The following is a 14,750-nucleotide window of genomic DNA, read 5'->3' on the forward strand; positions in this document are numbered from 1 at the left end:
GTGAGAGCTGGTCCTGGTGATGGTGTGCAAGCTGCTAAACCTCATTCTTCCCTTCTCGAGAGCACCTGCCCAATCACGTTAGTGACATCGTGGAATGCTACCAAAGGGTTGGAGAAATCTCTGTCAAAATAAACAGTGTGTTGTATCTGGGAATAAAGATCTACAAAGGCAAATTGATTCATATAAAGAGACTCCTCAGACTCATACTGACAAAATTGCTGGTCTTGAGGAGTAATGTGAGATGCTTCATGACTGTGAGCTAGCTTTGATCAAAGATAAAGGTTATTTACATCAAAGACTTAAGAATTTTGAAAACCATGTTAGAAGAATGAATTTGCATATGGTTTCCCCTCAGGATGTGCTTAGGAGGTTCTATATTGATGAATTAAACATTTCCTCTAAATCAATCCCCCAGGTTGCTAAGGTTTTTTACCTTTCTACCAGAGGAAATGAAGATCAAGCAACTTGTACCCCTCAGAGGGCTGTACCTTCTTCTTCTGAGGACCCTTCTCAGCTCTCTACAGCAGTACCAGACAGTGGTGGAGTCGAACTACTCTCTTGGTTTCCTTTTTTCAGAAATTGATAAGGTCTGGACAATGAAAAATCTTTTTTAAACTTTTTAAACTTTCTTGGTGGTCGGATTTCCTTATTTCCGGACATTACCAGCATGACTCAATTGGGATATAAATCTTTCCTAATGAAAAAAACAGAAAGTAATTGCTCTAGGAGCATCTTTTTTTCTTCAGTATCCATGTTAGTGTCAGGTCAGTCTCGATGGCATAAGATATGTATTTTTTATCCTGATCAATTAGAGGGCTTTCTTTGGAATAGGCCAGGAACAGATAGCTGATCCCTCTCCTTTCACAACTGAGGTTAGTTACATTTTTACTTGAGTACTTTTATGTTAGATTTACCTGTATTGCAATTCTTTACCTTGTGTTGTAATTTTTCTCTCTTTTCATCTCCCTTATTTGGTCTAAGTATACGATGTGACTCTTTTTTTTCTTTTTCTTCTTTTCATATATTTTTTTTTAAGCCTGATATTCAGCACTATTTAGCCAGATAAGTAGGGGTTAATAGGCAGCAGCTGAATATCCAGCTATGTTCAGCAGTCACCACTTAGCTGGTTAAGCCACTTATCTGGATAAATAGATAGCCAGATATCCAGTGGACAGATAATGGGCATAACAGGGCAATCTCCTTAGCCAGATAACAATCAGATAAATGCCAATTTTCTGACTTATCCAGTTAAGTTAATTGGATAAGTTAAACCTGCCATAACTTGTGTCAGTTATAACTTATCCAGCTAAGTATTTTTTGACAGGATATTCAGCAGTTAGCTGGATACATTTTATCTGGCTAACTTACTGAGCCATTTTCTTTTAAGTATCTACCATTTAATAGTTTTAGTAATAACATCTATTTGCTGTATATCAAGGTTTCTTTATTTGTTTGTAACATTATAAACCATATAAATAAAGAAATCAGAGAAGGAAGATTCAAGTTGCTGGTGGCATGATGCTAAGGAACCGGGGAAAGGTTAGAATATGTTGTTATGTTATTGTTGCACTTATATTTTGCATTTCATGTATGTTTGAATAAAGCTGCTGTAACTATTTCATCATTGGAATAAAGAGGCTTACCTGAATATGGAATATAGTGGTTATTTGGCAGAATGGAAGTGGGGGGGGGCCTAGGATATGGGTCGTCTCTTGCTTATTTTCCAGGGAAAGACAAGGCCTTCTAGTGCTTAACCTCAAGGAGAGCACCAGTAGTTATAGGGACATACTGAAGTCTTTGCAGGTTGTGATACTTTTTTAAAGGACTTTGGACAAGTTAGGGTAACCTAGAAAAGTTTCCAGGTTTTTTTTCTCTCCCATATCCAGTAAAGTTTCTTGCACTCTCTCTCTCTCTGCATCGTCTTGCTTGGTATATTGCAAAAGATCTCCTTCCTCAAAGCGCTAGCAGTTCATGTAAACTGCACTCTGCACCCAGTCTCATCTTTTCACCCTCCTTTGGGGGTTCAGATGGCAGTCCCCTGAGGATCCTGGCAAAGGGGCATCCTAAGGTCGAGTGCAGGCAATCTTGAAGCCACAGGAGCAGGCACAGCTGTCAGTTATGAACTCGGTTAAATAGGACCATGGCTCATTAAATCCTATACACCTTATTTTTGTTTCGTTTTGCTTGGAGTAGGGGGTAAGTAGAAATTTCAAAAGCTAAACAAAGGGCATATGTTTAAAAAAAACTGCATGAACCAAAATACAGTTTGTGGGCTCTTTGCATACTCTGACTTCACTGGTTGGAATCGAAATACTTCCTGGTGTATATATTGAGTCTCTCTCTGCCTCCCTGTCTCAGAGACAATGCAGCTTTAAAGGGGCCAGTTACAGCTTTAAGCTGCGGTCCACGTGAGGCTGGTGTGTTTCTATTGATTGCATCTCCGTGTTGACAAACGCAGCGCTAGGGCTTTGCAGTCTGGGGCTGCAGTTTTGCAGCGAAGCTGAAAGATGCTGCTTTAATTCAACGTCAGATCAAGTTTGATCAATAACCTCCTACTGGCCCAATTGGAAGAGCCTTATTCATGATCTAATCATTTTTGCTTCTCTTTCCACCACCATCCTTAGGGGGAGGGGGGAGATCACAGGTTTGTTTTTTTTCCCTTTTGGGCTTTTTTTTTTTTTTCTCTTTTGGTGACAAGGAGCCAAATTGCACTGTAATCAAGCTTCCAGCCAATGAACCCATCCAGGTGGTTTTGAAGACAGAAAGAAAGATTCAGGAAAACAGGAAACCTCTCGCCAGCCCAGTGCTGCCCATGCTTCTGTCCTGTCAGTTTCGTTTTAGGAATTGAATTTCACGGTTGCGGGCAATGGGGCACGGCGTGCTTCGGACTGTCTTCCTGGTGGCGGTGGGGCTTTTAGGAGATTCCTTTGGAGGATTTCCAAACACCATTAATATAGGTAAGCCTGCTCCGACCGTCGATCGGGCTGCGGGGGGCCAGTGCGGCGATCTGGTGGAAGGGGAGGGGAGGGGATGGGGTGGGGGAGTAGACAGGTCTCCACCAGCCTCTGCCCGTCGCATGGGGAAATGCTTTGTCAGGTTATGCACCTTGGTCAAATCCGGAGGCTAGGAGAGCGCGATCTGACGGGAGGCAAAGACTGCAGCTCTTATTCCGAGGCAAAACCGCATGTCTAGGGAGGGGTGGGGGGACTCTGGAGGAGAGGGGGGCTACTACCTATACCTAGTGGGGAGGGAGGCTTTGCTAAAATAACTTGTCTGCACACACTGCAGGGAACTTTCAAGTTGCACCCTCTGCATACAAAAGAAAGAGTATTCCCACCCGGAGACAGCGGGGTCTTTGTGCGGTCTGAGATGCTCCGTCTCCAGCAGGTTAGAGGACAATAAAGGGAAGGCTGCAGTTCAATGGGTCCTGCCCCGGTCCCGGATCCCTGGGACAAGTCCTTGGGAATTCGTGCAAAGTTGTGCAGGTAATGGTGCCCATGGATGAAACGGTGCTCGGAGATTAATGGGAAGGGGGGAGGCTTGTTATTCCCAAAAGCTGGCTTCACGCCACCGAGACCCCGCAAATAATAACAGCATGCAGTCGTTTACTAATTCCTGCTGCTGTGTGCAGATGAACCAGGGGCGGCTTGCGGGGATGTGACAGGACAAGCAAGAGTTTAATTCCGCCTTCTTGTGCCCACCTTGGCACAGCTCAAGACGTCCCGGCATTGGGTCGGTGCTAGGCTGAGGTCTGCAAAAGACACTTCCGAAACCCTCTCTAGGACAGTTTTAAAGCAGCGGGGATAAATCCCATCTGGTGTGTTTGTTTTTGTTATAGGCGGGCTGTTCATGAGAAATACCATTCAGGAACACAGTGCATTTTTATTTGCCGTGCAGCTGTACAACACAAACCAAAATATCACAGAAAAGCCCTTCCAGCTGTTTCACCACGTAGATCATCTCGACTCCTCCAACAGTTTTTCTGTCACCAATGCTTGTAAGTAGGAATCCTATTGCAGTTCTGGCTCATATTGGTGCTTTGATAACGACTTGAATTCACACCCTGTCTGATGCAACGGCTGCAGGTTCACCCCATTCCCTGCTCTTGTAATATTAAACGTGCCTTTCACTCCCTCCCCATACTGCTTAGAATTTGATAGGGATATTTTTTTTTTTCATTTTTCATGAAGAGAACAAAGTCTTAATTTTTTTTTTTTTTTTTAAATGTCAGGGCTTGGTGAGATAATAATGGACTATACTACAGCGCTGTAAGAGAAGACACTTTAATTTCACAAATACTGCACAGATAAGAGAGGAAATTCCTTTCCAAAACCATGGTAACAATACCGACTAAAACTGATTGCTAGCTTTTTGGGGAGGGGCCAAAGGAAGAGAGCATCCGCTATAAATGTGTTGGGGAAATGTATGCTAATGCAGTATAGGGTCTATGGATTGAACAGAGGCTGTAGAGCTGAACCTTGTCTAGAGGAGTCTGGGAGAAAGGCAGGTATTTTTAGCTGAAAATGTGGAAGTCTTAAATGAGAATTAGAAAACTCATTTAGTGTATTTGCTCTGAGGGTCACCTCGTTTTTGGAAATAAATATGACAGGGCAGGAATGGGATATTTGCCAGTGGATTCTTGTTGTCCCCCCTGTGCATGAACTGCAGCTTCTATTGATACCTAGAAGCCATAGTAGTCCTGCAGAGGCTCCTTGCAATTAATCCCATCTATTGGACCAACTGAAGAATTTTCCAAAGATACTGATCACGAGCTTTCCACACCATAGAGGTCCATTCTCCCAGATGAACAATGTATGCATTTCAGAATTGCTCATATTGCCTCTTGTGAAGGTGATAGGGACATTGCAAACCTGGCCTAGGATTCAGGGGTCCAGCTCTCTAAAATATTTTAAAGACTCTGTTTAAATGTGTTAAGCAGCACTGGTAGATTAATGCATCAGCTATCTTGCTTTCTGTGTTGCAGTACTTAGAGTGTCCATTCTGTATGTCTGTGGCATGGAAAATTATAGGCAAGTCCTTACTGAACATTGTAGGTGCAGGAAATGCTGCCAAAGCCTATAAGCACGGCAGCAGTCTATTTCTTTCCTTGATAACAGAACAGCATTTCATATATCTTCCCAGCTCTGTATAATCTGCCTTAGGTTCTTTCAACTATTCTATTTTGTTTTCTGAAGTCTATTCTATGCTTTTTTTAAAATAACATTTCTAGTTGCTTGTTTTGTTTTTTTTTAAATCCCATTGGTCATTGGTTCCAGCTTTAATGCACAGCAGTATAAGTTTTCTTTGTATTAGTCTGTTCCTTGTGGCTGCCTGGGCTGACTTTACCAGTAACTATGGTATAGTGGAATCCCTCTTTAAGATGTGCAGTGATATTAAAATTATTCTGGTGATTGCCATGCTACATTTTGTGTTGTGCCCTAGGCACTTTACATTACAAACACAAGAAATAATTTGAACAGTACATAGGTAAGTTGTGTGTACTTTGTAGGACTGGCATGAACTCTAATCATCATGAGAGGTTTCCAGAAAGGACCCGGAAAAGTTATTTTTTCAATTTTCTGGAACACTAAAGGTGCTCTGTGTCTGCAATTTGCATCTAATTTTACTAATCCTGCCCTGACTCAACAGTTTTTATAACAAACATCTATTAATCCTTAATCAGTGTAATCCCTTCAAGAGGCTGTATCTCAAACATAATAGTTTCCAAGATATCAATTGTGTGGATTAAAACTAAATACATTTGACTGCTAGGCTGGCTAATTGTTTTGGGGTTTTTTGTTTTTTTTCAGTGCATGCATTTTCATGTACTATGATTAAGATATGACAGGCTCTTTAAAAACAATGGCAGCTCATACCTATACATCCTAGATTTTTATAGCTAGTCCCCAATTATAAGAAAGTTTGCCATTTGAGTTCCTGGCAAAGTTCACAGTTTGCTGAGAGCTGCAGTGAAATTCTAAGGTTACTGTGAATTTCTGGTAATTTTAAGGGGTCAGCCATATAATTCAATTAGCTTCTTGTCCCACAGAAATTCTTGCTGATAACTAAATTACATTCATTATTATTCCTTCATAGAATTTGGGTCAGGTTCTAATACTGAAAGTTCCATTGGAAAAACCCTAAGTGAGAGAAGAAAGTGAATCCCTAGAGGCTTCTTTGTACAGTCCACATCAAGCTATGAAAATGTATATAATGGGGTTGAGAAATAAAAGAAAAAGAATGTGAAGGTGACAGTGTCTGGAGCAGCTGCAAAAAAAAATATATATATGAACCATCTTCACTCCATTAAAAGTCTTTACAGCAGCAAAAAATAAAAATAAAAATGGAAATGAGCATGCTATTCCTTTTTCTAAGATTTGAAAGCAACAGTCTCAGAGTGCTCCTACATACCAATTCATAGGAACAGAGTGATGGCCCAGCATGTCACATTGCCAGCTTGTGAAGCTGACTGCCTTGAACACTGCCAATCAGCTTACCAGTCTCTAATGTGGTGGCAGAGCCCTTCAGCCCTTTAGCACAACAGTGAAGAGAGTTTCATCCCTCTGCACTGCCTCCTGGGAGTGAGAGAAAACTGCAGGAAAAGGTCTATCAGGACTCCTATACATTGCATCTGCACTTGTCAGGAGTTAATTTTGGTGCAGTGATTTATACATAGCTATGAAACCCAACCCTGTCCTGCCTGCAGGAATGGAGGATAGTGAGTCCTGTTTATGGGGTCTTCTAGATGGTGAGGTGGATTCTTGACATCGGGGGATTCCTTGGGCAACTCAGTAGAATTTCACAATATTGGAATTACCATTTTGGGGTCCAGATTTGATGCACGGACAGTGGAGGCTCACTGTAATGGAATCTGTCATGTTTAGTGCATCCTGTTTGAGTTTGATGATTATTATTTCTTTTATTAAAATGTCTTAAATATTAAAACTCAAAGCAAGGCGGTACAAATCTAAAGTGATAATTTTAGCAGAAAGCAAAATGTGAACTGATGAGGGATGAAGCGGATTAAAGATGTCAGGGAAGCTGCTTTGCCCATTGAGGGTTAAGGAAGAAAAATGTTCTAAAGTGAGAAAGAACATGAAAAGTGGTGAAATGACTTATAAATGAAAACAGTGTTCTACATTAATTTATATTCCATGTGAGGTACTTTTTATTATATCGGCATGTTATCAAAGTATCTCTCTCCGGATGCACTTATGAATATGTCTCTAGGTTTCTAATAGAATTCAAAGAGAAAATAGATTGCAATTATATCTAATTTTGACATTCAGAAAAAATTACAGCAATATATCTCTTCTATAAATTGAGGGATTCTCAAATAATAAATGCACTCCAGAAACTGGGTGGTTGTTCCTCTAGGCTTGAATATTTTTCTGAGTTATCTAGTTGCAACTTTGTATGGAAAAAGAAAAGCAGTTTATGGTCTATGTTACCGTCACTGCTGCTTCTGAGTATTGAGTAGGTACAATTACCACCACTGCTTCTTCTTCTCTGTCCCTCTGGGTGCAGATACAGACTTTTCACTGTTGACGTTTCATGCCACTTTCCTGCGTACAGGGAATATGGTTAGGGGTTGAGTAGAAGAGGTTCCATCCCACTTGGTCAGGTCACCAAGCCAAGAATTTAGGAATGTTATCACTGTCCCATAGCAGAACTCTTGTGGGTAGTTCAAATAGGTTGAGACTCAGGTACCTTCTGCTTACATGGCCCATTAATGCAGTTACCAAGGAATTTGCTATATTAACTAAGCTGAGTCTCTGGACACTGACCCAAAAAATGATACTGCAGAGGACGATCATGCCAAAAAGAGGAGTGCTGCTCAGGATACAGGGAAAAAGTCACAAGTCTTTCTCAAGATTCCTCTAGCATTGTGATACCAGAGAAACTGCATCATCTGCTGCTTCTCCAAATTCCCCACTCAGTAGAATCTTCCCAGAGTATCCAATTATAGCCTACGGGATGAGAACATATGTTAAGAAACCAGAAGTGTGCATTGATACCATTCCCTGAGTGAGGAAAAAGGATTTAAGATCAAAATGGCCTTACTTATCGATAAACAAATATTAGGCTTTAAGACAGCCATCATAAGTATCCTCTCTCTAAGTAGTTAATGAACTTAGTCAACTTTATGTCCAGTAAGTACCTTGCAAAGATGATTTTAATTTTGTTTCTAGAAGTTTAAGCACATCTCTGGAATTTGACTACAATGACGCAGCAGCTAATCTGTCCAATTAGTTGTGACTGATGGCTCAAAATCAGCTGCAGTTCAGGAGAGCAGTGTCAGTGGTTGATGACATCTCAAAAGCACTGGGGTAGTCGAATTGAAACAGTCTTCCTTAACAACCTGAGAAGCAATTTAACATCTTTCTAAACAGAGTGGCATTTAGAAACCTAATACTTAATGCTTGCCTGGTAGAGATGGTATTTTATTCCCATTGCTCACTTAAGGATGGAAGGTGTTGGTACACCTAATTTGCATATACTGGAAAACTCTCCTCTCATTGATGAGTCATATGGCATAAAGCCTTTACCCAACAGCCATTGCAATGTATGCTTCATCTCTCTGCCCTCTATTCAACTATGCATAAGATAGAAAATGTTACTGATTGCAATGGCATGTTAAGCTTGGTTGATATTTCATATTAAATCCCAAAAGCACCATCACTGGCCATGTGATGGTATATTATCAGCAATATCATGAGTGAATTGTATTACCTAAGCATATGATATTCTGTTCATGCTTTGTGCTGGTCTGTTTCGGTCAAACCAAGATGCTATTTCTAAATATTGCAGTTGTTATACTTAATACTTGCTAACAAAAATGAAAAATAAACATATAACACATGCTTAGGAAGGGATGTTAAACTTCTTGTGCACGAAGATGTTATTTTCTCAACAAATTGCTCTGATAATAATTTGTAAAAAGTCCAAGGTTTATCTTGCAGTCACTTTTGTAAGGAAGAATGGAGAGTGAGTATGCAGTGGGATTTTTATGCATGTAATCGGGAGAATAAGGATTTTCTTTAAGAGATGCATAGATTACATATGTACATAACTGAACAGTAGTCTCTTAGAAAGACTTTGCCAATACTGTAAATTACATATTTTGGCATGTGCCTACATTCTCTGTGAATAACCATGTATGTATGTGTAGACAGACATTTAACCTCTTTTAAAAAAAAAGTTGAGGACATTTTTGGAATGCATTGTATGAGTATTGGTCAACTTATAAGGCATTTATGACTGAGGCATTTTTTTTTTGATGTAGCTTGTAAACTGCTCATGGCTTGTGCTCGCATTAATGCATTATGCTAAAGTCCTATAGATCATGTTCTCTTGCAATAACCCACCTCCTTCTTTCTGCCGTACACTTGCAACGCACTCTACTACATCTCTCCAGCCTCTGCAGTGTCAGCTCATTAGCACACAGCTCTCATAGCCCCTCTCTGCACTGTCATTGCAAAAAACTGCTGTTGTACACCTTTCCAGCCAGCAAACGCCATGGAATTACACAATGTTCACAAGAAGCGGAACGCAGCAAATATAACCTTCAAAGTTATTTGCTGAAGAATTTTGCTAGATAAGCATTAGCATTCCTAAAAATCTGTTGATCGTGTAATATTGATAGAATGAAGAGCGTGGGGGTGGGGAGCTTTGATTTCAGAAACTAATTATTGCGGAGCTAGGTTAGATTTAGTACCAAAAGGCTGACTAGCAGTTGAGAATTTGTGCCCCGTTTTATTTTTTTATAACTCATTAAAAAATGGTACCAATTCAGAAGGCTTTTTCAATGGTATTTTTAAGAACTCTTAAGACAGCTTATCCTGGTCTTTCCTTCTATAGTTAACTACAAAATAACTAATGGCCAAGGTCCATACATTATTTAGCTTGTTTATATATTTATCACAAAGTAACACTGGCAAATCTTCTAAATCATTCTATGCAGTGGGTCTTTGTTCCGCGGATCCTTTTGTAAAGGAAGCCCTTTTGCAGCTATCTATTAACCAAGACCAGATGCTGCTGTCTTGAAGGTTTTAGCCCAGTGCTTCTCAACCTAGTCCTTGCGGCACACCCAGCCAGTCTAGTTTTCAAGAAATCCACAATGAATATGCATAAGATAGATTTGCATGCATTGCCTCGATTGTATGCAAACCTATCTCTTGCATATTCATTGGGGATATTCCAAAAGGCAGACTGGCTGGGTATATATCCTGAGGACCGGGTTAATGCAAACCACTGCTTTAATAATGAATTCTTCCGAACAGGTTATTTGTTCAATTCTTCCGAACAGGTTATTTGTTCCTAGTTTTCTGAACCTGTGAGCCAGACCCTAATATGGCTAATGTATTTTATTGACTGAAGGCAGACAACACAACTAGAACTCACCCAGGAAACTGCAATGGAATCTATTTACTAAGATGTGATGCATGGTAACAATGTATGCAAATATATGTCATATATATTCATTGTGGATATCCTGAAACTTGGGCTTGTTTTTTGCGCTTTAGGACTGGAGTTGGTCACCCCTGACTTAATAAATAGACCCTGTACAATGGAAAACTACTTTCTTCTCAAAAAATGACAGTGATGACAAAATTAAATTTAGGAAGATTTTCTTACTTTACCATTGCTCAAGATTTAAAATTGTTTCACATGTAGTTTGAAGATCATCAAAGGTTCTTTGTGTATTATGAATGCTAGCAAACTTTTGCGCGCATGCTTTTGTTTCATTATTAGGTTAAAATAGTCTTTTCGGGGCTGGCTGTCAATAACCTCTGGTATCTTGTGCGCCTGCCTGTTCAATAAATCTTTGGGGGTGCACAGGCCACATTGCCTTTCACAAAACTAAAAGCACATGGGAAATGGGGGAACCCGAACTTTAACAGAAAGCAATGAGACTGGATAGGTTCTGGAGCTACAGAAATTCGGGTAATTAAGCCTCTCATAAAGCAGATGAAGGAGGAAACCGTGCAGAAGCTGTGAATATTTCCCTAAGCACAGATTTCAGAGTGGCAGTGGAGTCTCTTACACCAGTGAGTGGTTGTAAGCCAGCTCTGAAAACTAGTTCCTGCTGCACTGTGTAAGAAAGTTAAATGACCATCTTTCCAGGGGATGTTAATGAAAGGCCTGAGGAAGAGAGAGGAGGCAGGTTTTAGTCACCACAAAGAGCAAATTTCGAAATGGGGGGGGGGGGGGGGTCTTTTCGAAATTTGCTCTTTGTGGTGACTAAAACCTGCCTGGTCATGGGTTTGATAGGCAGTGTTTATACGTGTATCTAGAGCTTTGGCACATTAAACATTTTAAATTAATTAAGAAAGATGGTATGGTCCACCTTGAGCCTTTTGGGGGCAGAATGTAACAGTTCTTGACCCATTTTGTTATGTAAGTCGAAAGTAGTGGATCCTAACTATGAAACGCTTCAAAAGTGTAGTTATTAGCACATCAAGATCGTCTTTGTTCCCTATGGAAGGATTCAAACAAATTATTTATTTTATGTTCCCTAGGAATTTCAATGTTTTATAACAAAAGGAATCACCGCTCATTTTTCTCCTGTTTGTTCTAGCAGTCATTTTTCCAGGTTTTTTGGTTATAATATTGAAATTCCCAGGAAAAATAAAATAAAAACTGAAAATAAAGGATTTATTGTGCAAAACTGTCATTTTCACCTGGTACTTATTATCATATTCCTTATTCAATAAGGCCTTCTCGTCTAAAACAGCGGCAGCTGGTAACCCTCAAAATAAATGGTAGAACAAGGTGGCATCTCCTCTCTCTCTCTCTCTCTCTGTGTTTCTCTCTTCCCTGCCCTTATCTGTCTTTCAGTTTCAGTCATCAACTAAAGCACCTCTGTGGCTCAGTGGCAATAATGACTCCACCCTGCCTCTTTGCTGAGGCCCAGGCCAGGAGAGGCGCCAGCTCCTCCCAGCTGGAAAAATGCCTTTGGCAGCTGCATTGCCTACTCTACTAGCTGGGCACACGTGCTCTTATCCTGCAGTTTAATCCCACCATCACAATAAATGTTTGAGCGCATAGTACATAGCTGTGATTACCCTGAGATTTAATATAGATAAGTGGGAGGGGGGAGACTTTAATGCATCAACTTTCTTTCTACCACTCCAGTCTCTCTCTCTCTCTCTCTCTCACATTATCTTTCTTCCAAGCCCCCCTTCTCCAGAGATGACCACAGCAACTCTTCCCCTTCCCCCAACACTGACTCCAGGTACTGTTCCTCTCTGTAGGCATGGATGCACTGAGCTAGTACCACCAGTGGCGTGCGGTCAGGGCTTTCAAGGGATTCAGTGAATCCCCAGCCTTGGAACCTTTTTTTTTTGGGGGGGGGGGGGGGGAATGGGACTTTTTTTCAGCTGCACATCTGTGCGGCCTAGGATCTCAAGGCATGACTTCTGGGGATTCTTGGTGATGAGAGGGGACTGGGGAGCATGACTGGGTGAGGAGCTGTGGATCAAGACTGCTGGGGACTGGGGCTGGGTGAGGAGGGGACTGAGGGTCATGACTTCTGGGAATGATGAGAGGGGACTGGGGAGCACAACTGCTGGAGGATGAAGGGATCTAGATGGGGAGAGGGGCTGGAGAGCATGACTGCTGAGAACTGGTCTGGGTGGGGGAGAGAGGTCTATGAAACATGACTATTAGGGGGTCTGAGTGGGCAGAGGGGACTGGGGAGCATGGCTGCTGGGAACTAGGGTGTGTGTGTGTGTGTGTGTGTGTGGGGAGAGTGGGCTAGGGAATATGACTACTAGGGATCTGGGTGGGGAGAGCGGACTGGGGAGCATGACTGGGTGAGGGGCTATGGAACAAGACTTCTGGGGACTGAGGGGCTGGGTGAGGAGGGGACTGAGGACCATGACTTCTGGGAGTGATGAAAGGGGACTGGGGACCATGACTTCTGGGAGTGATGAAAGGGGACTGGGGAGCATAACTGCTGGAGGATCAAGGGGTCTAGATGGGGAGAGGGGCTGGAGAGAATGACGGCCAGGAACTGGTCTGGGTGGGGGGAGAGAGGGCTAGGAAGCATGACTATTGGGAGTCTGAGTGGGCAGAGGAGACTGAGGAGCATAACTGCTGGGGGATGGGGAGAAGAGCTGGGAGCAAGACTGGGGGGTCTTGGAGGGCAAAGGGAGGGGCTGTGGAACAAGACTGCTGGGGATTGGGGGCTGGGTGAGGAGAGGGGACTGAGGAGCATGACTGCTGGTGGGGTCAGTAGAGAGTTGGGGCTGGGGATCAAAACTGCTGGGGAGTGGGTGGGGAGAGGAGCTTGGGAGCATGTGTATGGGAACCGGAAGGAGTTGCACTATGAGAACATTTGTGTGTGTGTGTGAGACAGAAAGAGAGGGAGTATAGATGAAATTATGAGAGTGTGTGTGTGTGTGTGAGAGAGAGAATAAAGTTTGTGTGGCCCCTATCCCCCGATCCATGACAATCTCAGGGTGACTGGGAATCAAAAAATCCCATGTATGGAGAGCAGGAGATTTTTTAATTCTTATAAGTTTCATTATTGCATATTGTTTGATGTGTTTACACTTTTGAAATAGTATATTGATGTTATGGGAAATTTTTGAACATTTTTTATGAGATTTAAGTTATTGAATGTTCTATTTATCATCTGACTTGAAATATTTATTCTTTTTATTAGTATAGTTTTACTATTACGATTGATGTGTTATATTTTTTTATTTTATTGTTGATCAGTCTTCCAATGCGACCAAGGGGTGGGACTATGCTAGTGAGAAGTTTCTGAGTAGGGGTCTATAGCAGTCTGGCTTGTTCTGTTTTCAATAAGAGGAGAATTGGTTTTCTAGCGTCTATTGTATAATTTGCAGTTTTGCACTTTCCTGGGTGTGGTGGTGGTAAATTTGAGTCCTGGGATTTAATGTTGTTTTGATATGGCAGATTTGTTTCTTGGGGTAAACTGTAGTCTTGGCTGGCTGTGATAACTTTTATTGGACTGTGTTTAAGTATGATCCAAAAATACTGTATTTGAGCTATTGAGACAATGTAGGACCTGTCTTGTGAATGTCTCTGTTATGACATCTGAAGAGGGAATCTGTGAAGTTTTAAAAGCTTTTGTACAATATTTTTAGATACATGCATTTTTATTTTACAGATATTTTTAGGCAGCCTGACATACTCTGTTTTCCTAATAGGAGGTGTATTGGTGTTTAGGGTCTGGTGAATTATTTGCAGTATTGCCTTTTTATAGATAGGGTGGTTGTTGCTTGAACACTGTTTTGGTATGGGAGGTTTACTATATTGTAATTCCTTATTCATGCCTTTCTGAGAGCTAAGCTCACACCCAATATATGATAAAATGGGCCTAATGCCATATGGATTCCAAATATCTTCTGTGTCTTGGGGAGAAGGAGTTGAGGGAGTGAGAATGCAGGAGATCTGGAGGAGGGAGTGTGGGAAGGGAAAGGGAACTGAACAAGCAAGACTGCTGGTCACTCAGGGTGAGGGTGAGGAGGTGAGACTGAATCCCCTGCTAAAAATGTCACCGCATGCCACAGAGAACAATCTATGTCAATCAGCAGAGAACAGTCCTCTGCAATTTGCTCCAGTGCCATGTGTCGTTCCCCCCCCCCAGGCAACATGCAAGCAACAGGAGGGGCGGCAGTGAAACTAGAGCAGATAGAATAGAAAAGAGCCACTTTGCTCCCTAATCAGTCCTCCCCTCCTGTCATGCAGGGAACAAGAGGGTAAGGGGTGAGGTT

The 14,750-nt window shown here is 41.7% G+C and overlaps 1 protein-coding gene across 3 annotated transcripts in view; it reads left to right on the plus strand.

Annotated features, from left to right (window-relative positions):
* Positions 1-2,370: 2,370 nt before the first annotated feature.
* The window catches only part of GRIA3 (glutamate ionotropic receptor AMPA type subunit 3), a 759,693-nt gene continuing 747,313 nt past the window's right edge, over positions 2,371-14,750 (plus strand). For 2 of the 3 annotated variants that reach the window (XR_003857595.1, XM_029607859.1), the window contains exons 1-2: positions 2,371-2,957; positions 3,839-3,997. Coding sequence is in view for 2 of the 3 variants with exons in the window: in XM_029607859.1 (XP_029463719.1) it covers positions 2,867-2,957; positions 3,839-3,997 (250 nt within the window). In the remaining variant the exon portion in view is untranslated. The remainder of the gene's footprint in view (positions 2,958-3,838; positions 3,998-14,750) is intronic. The other variant, XM_029607861.1, reaches the window with a different exon arrangement.

This window comes from Rhinatrema bivittatum, chromosome 6 (assembly GCF_901001135.1).
Source record: "Rhinatrema bivittatum chromosome 6, aRhiBiv1.1, whole genome shotgun sequence".
NCBI classification, from domain to species: Eukaryota; Metazoa; Chordata; class Amphibia; order Gymnophiona; family Rhinatrematidae; genus Rhinatrema; species Rhinatrema bivittatum.